Source organism: Phacochoerus africanus, chromosome 3 (genome assembly GCF_016906955.1).
Source record: "Phacochoerus africanus isolate WHEZ1 chromosome 3, ROS_Pafr_v1, whole genome shotgun sequence".
Taxonomy (NCBI): domain Eukaryota; kingdom Metazoa; phylum Chordata; class Mammalia; order Artiodactyla; family Suidae; genus Phacochoerus; species Phacochoerus africanus.
Window position 1 is genome coordinate 182,497,020 of NC_062546.1, and position 7,979 is coordinate 182,504,998.

General features: G+C 40.9%; 1 protein-coding gene across 1 annotated transcript in view; it reads left to right on the forward strand.

Annotated features, from left to right (window-relative positions):
* The window catches only part of VWC2L (von Willebrand factor C domain containing 2 like), a 155,542-nt gene extending 148,058 nt beyond the window's left edge, over window positions 1–7,484 (forward strand). The window contains exon 4 of the mRNA XM_047773425.1: window positions 4,153–7,484. Coding sequence (XP_047629381.1) covers window positions 4,153–4,301 — 149 coding nt within the window. The 3' untranslated portion in view covers window positions 4,302–7,484. The remainder of the gene's footprint in view (window positions 1–4,152) is intronic.
* The last annotated feature ends 495 nt before the right edge of the window (window positions 7,485–7,979 follow it).

A 7,979-nucleotide genomic window follows, 5' to 3' on the forward strand; every position in this document is an offset into this window, starting at 1 on the left:
ACCTCACCACACTATTGGCAAATACCACACTCAATTCTCAACTCTCTGAGTAATTGATGTGTGTAGGTGTGTTTCCAATCCCTTGAGAGTCGATGCATCTCCATTTCCTTTTACTTTAGGTGTCAGAAGGGAGAGAGAACAATTGGTCACCATTCTTCACATAATAAACTTTCATTCCCTGAGAATTACTGAGTTATACCTCATATTCTCTCTAGATTAAATAATTCCAATCCCTTTAACCTTTTCTCAGAGGTCCTATTTGCCAGGCTTCAGTGTAATCATTTTCACGGCTCCCCTCTGGACTCTCTCCAAGTCTTTGGCATTAAAATTTGTTGCTTTTGCCACACTGAGTTCACTGTTCTAAGCAACTTATTCTTTCACATAAACCAAGACAAAAGGAAAGCAGCTCCCAACTAAAGGAATAAAGTAGACAATAGCATAGATTTCCTCCAAAAAGAATTCATGTAGGACACTCACATACTCAAAGCAAATTAGAATTTATTGTCACCAATATCAAGGAGAAAGGGCCAAGACCACAGTAATTTCAAATAGTGTCAATGATTTTCCTTGACAATTATCTAAACTACTTTTAATCAGATAAGGCTATTAGCAGCAAACTTGAGGCTTGCTTATTTACACCTGAAGTTCTCAAACGGGTGCTAATAAAATCACTGTTAATGAAATCAAGCAGGAGTTTTTGATTCGGTAAAATACCTCTGGCTGCCAAGTAGACTGTCCAGAGGTTACTATATTACTTACAGGCAGAGACTTTGGTCAATCCTGGCAAGGTGCTAAGGATTTTTCTATGCATTTTGTCAATCAACGTAAATGAATATTTCCTGAGCTGAGTGCAGGAGTTCAAAACAACTCTTTTTTTTTTTCAGGCCTTTATTTTTTCTATTATAGTTAATTTACATTGTTCTGTCAATTTCTGCTGTAAAGTGACCCAGTCATATATAAATATAGATTATTTTTCTCACATTATCGTCCATCATGCTTCATCACAAATGATTAGATATAGTTTCCAGTGCTACACAGCAAGATCTCATTGCTTATCCCTTCCAAATGCAATAGTTTGCATCTACTAACCCCAAACTCCCAGCCCATCCCACCCCATCCCCTTCCCCCTTGGCAACCACAGGTCTGTTCTCCAAGTCCATGAGTTTGTTTCTTTTCTGTAGAAAGTCTCGTTTGTGCCATGTATTAGATTCCAGATATTAGTGATATCCTGTGGTATTTGTCTTTCTCTTTCAGACTTACTTTACTTAGTAAGAGAGTCTCTAGTTCCATCCATGTTACTGCAAATGGCATTATTTTGTTCTTTTTATGGCTGAGTAGTATTCCACTGTGTATATATACCACATCTCCTTAATCCATTTGTCTGTCAAGTTGTTTCCATGTCTTGGCTATTGTGAACAGTGCTGCAGTGAACATAGGGGTGCACGTATCTTTTTCAAGGAAAGTTTTGTTCAGGTATATGCACAGGAGTGGGATTTCTAGGTCATATGGCAGTTCTATATTTAATTTTCTGAGATATCTCCACATACTGTTTTCCATAGTGGTTGTACCAATTTACATTCCCACCAATTCTTAAGAAATGATGTTATAGAGCTTGATCAAATACATGCTGACCATTGTATGATACCAACATATGCCAAAAGGGCCAGATATGAAAACCAAAGGTCCAGTAAAATCTCTCTTTAAGGTAAGCACAATGACTTATCAGAAGTCTCTCTCTCTCCTTTTTTTTTTTTTTTTTTGTCCTTTTAGGGCCATACCCACAGCATATCTGTAGCCACCAGCCTACACTACAGCCACAGGAATGCCAGATCTGAGCCACCTCTGCAGCCTACACTGCAACTCACGGCAAACCCAGATCCTTAACCCACTAAGTGAGGCCAGAGATTGAACCCAAATCCTCATGGATAATAGTTGGGTTCATAATCCACTGAGCTACAACAGGAACTCCCAGAAATCTCTTTTTACCAAGATCCCTGCCTGCCTTTTTCTCTTGTTGTTCCACTGAGATGAACCTACCCCCTGGGAGTCAGTAGTGTGCCTCTACACACGTAAAAACATACACATAAACACACACACAGAGTTAAGATTCTACTGACATTTCCGAACCTCTCAAGAAGCTGGGGAATTCTTTCTACATCGTATGCTACTAGTTTCAGGGATTTTTTGCTTTAGAACCATTGTTTAGGAAAAAAAACTGTTAAAAGTGAACAATTAGGGTGAAAAGAGTTGGTTATATATGGGGAGGAGGCGAGGCAGAAACCACTGCCGCCTCTGGGCTGGCTCTGGAGAAATAGGTAGGTAGTTAACGGGTAGTGTTCATCTAGTTCAATTTCTGAAGCTAGTGTAGCTCTGGTCAGCACCTTTCCAGCCAAGAATTAACAGAGCTGGGAGAGGTCTGCCAACAGCAGCCATGGGAGAACCATCTATATTCTGAAAGTCTCCTTGCCAAGTTCTCTAAAGACCCCTTTGGTTCTGATAGCAGAACAAATTCATGATTTGGTGTGGAATTTTCCCAGGGAGGTGCTGTAGTCCCAAAGACAGTTCAGTGTATTGAACAGTGACTTAAACCCTTAGACTTATGGAATTGAGAAAGTGATCCTTATATAATCAGCAATTAAGATGGCCAAGAGTTTATCTTGGCCACAGATCTTAACAAGAAGCACCCTCCTGGGCAAAAGCGGTTTGCTAAGCTATTTATCAGCATGGACCCATTATATCCCTCCTACTCTCCTGGCTCTTCATGCCCAGGCACATGTCCCTGGTGTCTGTGCACCAAAGTGAAAGAAAGGCATAGGTGCACCAATGCCATTGGTAAGAACATGCACAACTGAGCTCCAGGAGCTCTCAAATAATGGGGATTAGAGCCATGACATACTAAATAGTTATGCATTGAGAAATAGACATTATAATGTAATAATTACCATTTTTATAAAGGTAAGATTCCAATTATGAAGTGAACTACAAATTGCCCCTGATTTTATTTATTTATTGGTAAATGTACCCCCATAAATTCTTACCCAATGGTAAGAAAGTGAAAGTAAGGTACAGATATAGATGCTTGTGGCCATGTTACTTTGCAGTTAGGGAACATGTCTTCCTCTCTTTATCCATATACATACCTCAGAGACTCACACCAAATTGTTTCAAAGAAACAGCAAATTGCACCACCCCACTGTAACCCACTGCATCTTGGGAAACAATTTTCATCTCATTTGAATTTGAGAAATAAGATCACTAATATCAAATACTAGCATTTCTGCATTGGGAGGGTTAAGAGAAAACAAACAAACAAAAAGAGAAAACAAAAGGGAAGTAGGAAAAAGAGAAGAAGTAAAAAAACTGAGAATGGTGAATATTAAAAATGTTTATATATAACGAGCAAGTGACATTTTCAGTAAAGCTTTCCTGAATCTAGAAAGTAAAATGAAATTCCTGCTGACTTTCAAAAGCCAACCCTTTGGGTCATTCTTAAAAAAAAAAAAAAAATAGCCAGCAGATTAAAGGAACTCCATTTATAAAAATCAAATGAACCTCTAACAAAGCTTGTTTAGGACATGAATAAATCATCTGGTCATGAATTATTCATTGTTATCAAGAAACAAGCTGGGGATTCCAGGAACTGGGCTTAGGGAGGTGCTGAAACCAGGGAGCTAGTGAGTTCACTGTCTTGTACCCACCATGGAAGAGAGAGGATGGGCCATGGGGTCCTGCCAACTGCTGCAAACTGTGCTAGACCTCCACTTGAGTTTCATGGGACAATTTGGCAGATTTTACAAGGAGAGCGTAAAGCAAATAGTTTAGTCCATAGACCCTTACTTTAGAAAACTGCATGTACTCAGTAACAGATAGACTTTTTGAGCATTGGATCTTTTCCCTTTTGAATGCATGACACTTATAGGGAATACAAGCCATGTGCAAAAAAGACAATAGGTATGCAAAAGATGATAGAAGCTGATGTTTGCATTTAAAGGCGATAACTAGAAAATTTCTTAAGGATATACTGTTAAGAGTGGTCTGACCTACTCATTCATAGCTTTAGGGGTCGGGTGTTTTTTATTGGGGTAGGGGATGGAAGAAAGAAAAGGGGCCGCTCAGATTTAATCAACTAATCAAGGTATGTATATATTCCAGGTCCAAACTGCTTTGCAGGAACTACGATAATTCCGGCTGGCATTGAAGTGAAAGTGGATGAATGTAACATCTGTCACTGTCACAACGGGGACTGGTGGAAGCCTGCTCAGTGTTCAAAGCGCGAATGCCAAGGCAAGCAGACTGTGTAGAAGAGATTCCCACCTGATGACAAGTTCTTAGGAGAGGATGCTATGGCTTCTACACTGCACACGTTTAAAATGAGACAGAACAAACAAACAAACTCCTGCCAGCTCCAACAGGGTCACCAGCAAAACCTTTTAGGGTTGACAAAAGTGATTATTTTACTAAGAGGAAATTTCTCTCTTTCTTTCTTGCTATATAAAATATATATAGTATACAGCTATCAAGACCGCTTTTGTAATTATCCACGCTTGATGGTGACTTGACAACCGGATTTCTGGAACAAAAAGAAAGAAATAGCCTTGTACAGGCTTCTCTGGTGACACCTCTGGCCCGCCAGCTCACCATCTACCGACTTATTCCATTTTCACTCTTCTGTAAACATGCCATTTCTCTCTTGTAATAATTTACTTTTTTCCTTTTTAGAGTCTGAGGGGCCAGTGAGGTTGTGAGTTGTGTCAAACTCTGGTAAAGCAGTGTCAGGGGTAAGGACATTTCCTGATTAGGAAGATGCAGAAGTATCCATCACTCCCCTTGAGGGAATAACGCTCAGCAGGGTCAGAAGAGAGAGGTACACACAGACAGACCCTCTGCTGGGCTGAGAGGGGACCCGGTGCTTGGTGCATTACGCAGGGACTCACAATTCAACTCTTACAAACCACACATTTCATACACAAAACCTTGAAACTGCCAATCAAACACTAATAGGTGAAGAATACTTGAGCTTGACTAAAGAATCTAAAGGGAGACAGGTATTCAAAATTGCAGTGTTAATCACCAGACTTTCTCATGATGCTGAATTTAAGTCCGGCTTATAACAAAACATACTCTAAAACCCGCTCTGTCACCCGGCACGATAAATACCAGAACAGTAGGTAGCCCCACTGTGAATCTGAATCCTTCTGAACACTTCCAGCTTTGGAGTTCAGATTTGGCTGGGAGCTGGTAGTATACACAGGCAGTTTTTCTGGTTCAGGACTGTGTTTGCTATATCATAGTAATGACCCCTCAGCCCTACATCTAAAACACAGATTCAGGACACTCTTTCCACCTCAAGTGCTGATTAAAACTACAGATTAGGGTAGAGTGGGTCTTGCACAATACAATTCCAATTGTTGAACATTTTTTTAAATGTATATATTAGATACTGAACAGTTAAAGTGAACCTTTGAAGAGTCTCAAGGTTGCCCTGGTAATGCTGCTAGTGTAGTAACTGAAAAAAAATAAAACACACAGGGTATCTGATGCCACCTCGATTCAAGTGCAAATTTAGCAATTCTGAAACCACATGGCATAGTTAGCTGCTTATTCCACTCTCCTGTTTTGAAAACCCTGGCGCAAGTGGGGGAGGGTCCTTGAGGACACTTGAAGGTTGTCTTCATCATCGATGTCCTTGTCTGTTCTGCTTCCACCCCCACCGGGGCTTGGCCACAGCTCCAGGGGAGTGTCACATCCCAGTACAAGGCCTCTCAACCTTAGCACTAGTGGCATTTGGGGCCAGACAATTAACTGTGGTTGGGAGCTGTCCTGTGCACTTTTAGGATGTTTAGCAGCATTTGGGGCTTCTTGCCACTAAATGCCAAGAGCAGCACCCTAATGGTAACAACAGAGTATCTCCGGACACTGCCAAATGTCCCCAAGGCATGGGGGAGGGGCCAAATTCACCTGGCTGAGAACCAGTGGCCTAGAATAATCAGTATAGAGTGATTTCCTACCAGTGGGACATACCGGGCAAGGTCTGGCTGAGGCTATGGCTTTGGTGAGAGCTCTGAGCCCTTTGGGATAGGCACAATCAGCAGCCCTGAGAGGGTAAGTCAGTCCCATCCAAAGGGGGTGATGCTTCTGTGCCACAGGTCCAGCCTCAGGACACACATTTCTTTAGTCTCATCAACTGGGTTTTCATTTAAAATCGTCAAGCCTCTCCTCCTTGGGAGCACCTCCTGTCATCAAGAAAGAGTTGTCATTTCCAAAATTAATGTGTTGATGAGTCAGACCTGGCACTTCTCATGCACACCAGGCTAGTGTTATGACACAAATAGCCTGGCTGGTGCCATCTGAGGGAGAACATCAAGCTGCCTTCCCTTTAGAACACCAATTTGCAGCAAGGTTGGTGCTTGTCAGTTGCCACCCTGGATACATCATATAGACAGTCATGAATCATTCATGAACAATTCTGCATGATTTATGCCTGCACTCCAAAGTAAAGGCACTCTACACTTCAGCGTGTGTCTAGACAGAGATGTATTATAGAGCTTTCTTTGCCCTGAGGTTGCCTATTGCCAGCTTCAAAAATCTACACTCTTGGAAAGAAAGAATAATAATAATAAATGACAGGAATAAGGTGTGAAACCCAGAAAACATCATTAATAGAGCCATGTAGCATAGTACCCTATCTATTATTAAGGAGGTACTATGTCCTTTTTAGAAAACAAAAGGAGGGAGCAATGGGAAGCCAGGATACAGAAATTTTGCATCAAAGTCTTGGCACAGTGATAGTCACAGCAAGAATTTCCTAGAACAGAGTAAAATATCCATCCATCAAGAAACTCTCTACAGAGTTTGCAGAATGAAGGCTGTTGAGTGGCCTCTGCTCCAGCCAGAGAGAGGGATTTTCTTTTGTTGTCCTTGGATTTTTTTTTTTCCCCCCTCTCAGAGTTTCACTGCAAGCTGTTTCCTTTAAGACTTTGTAGCACTGACATTTTTCCCCCTTTAGGGAGAGATGAACCTATACTGTGACAGAATTTCTCATCAACTGATAACCGTTTTACAACTTCCTCTACCCAGGTCATTGAGAAATTCTTTCCAAACTCTGAACAGCAGAGTTCTGGTCTCCTCTGTTGTCGTTTTGTTTTTGTTTTTTTTTTCTTCTGAAAGCTTTGTTTGCAGCCACCCTGTCACCTCTACGCCCCCCCTCCCCGCCCCCCGTTTTTCCTCTGCCTTTGGTTCTCGGCTTTAACTACAGCTCTGTTTAAATAAGGGATCAACATCCTGTTTGTCGGCTGATGCCTGTTCAAAAACGATTCAGTTTCTAAAATCTTTGAAAAATGGTGTGCCTGAAAACTAGTGAGAAAAAAAAAAAAACTAAACACTAAACTGTATAAAAAGGGGATTCTAGCAACAATCTTTGATGTGTAAAAGAATATATTATTAAAAAATTATTTTGTTAAATATAAAGTGTGTTAACCAGCAAACATTGTTTGTGGTATATTTTCCTTCCTAAAGTTCTCCCTTCTCCCTAATCTCATCATTTAATGACCAATTCTCAGGGACTTCTATCATCTGAAAATACATGTGTCATTAGAGCGAGATTCAATTCAAATTAAGCTCGGCCGTTAGCATTTGACTGTGTACATTTTCATTTTTCATAATACAAGGCAAGGCTGACTTAGGGATCAGAGAGGAACTCAAACCAGCAGTGAAGAGTGTAAGCGATAGGAAAAATATTTCTCTGACCTGTATCCATGCACACTACTAATGATAATCTGTAATTATTGAGTGCATGCTCTGTGGCAGGCCCTGTGCTCTGCTCTGAACCCACAATATTCCATTTAATCCACACAGCACAGCTATGAGGGAGAGACTCTTGTTTTCTCTGCTTTGCTGTTGAAGAAACCAGAGTACAAAGAGGTTAAATGCTCTGCCCAAGGTCATAGGATCTTAACTGGCAAAGCGGACTTTTTTTTTTT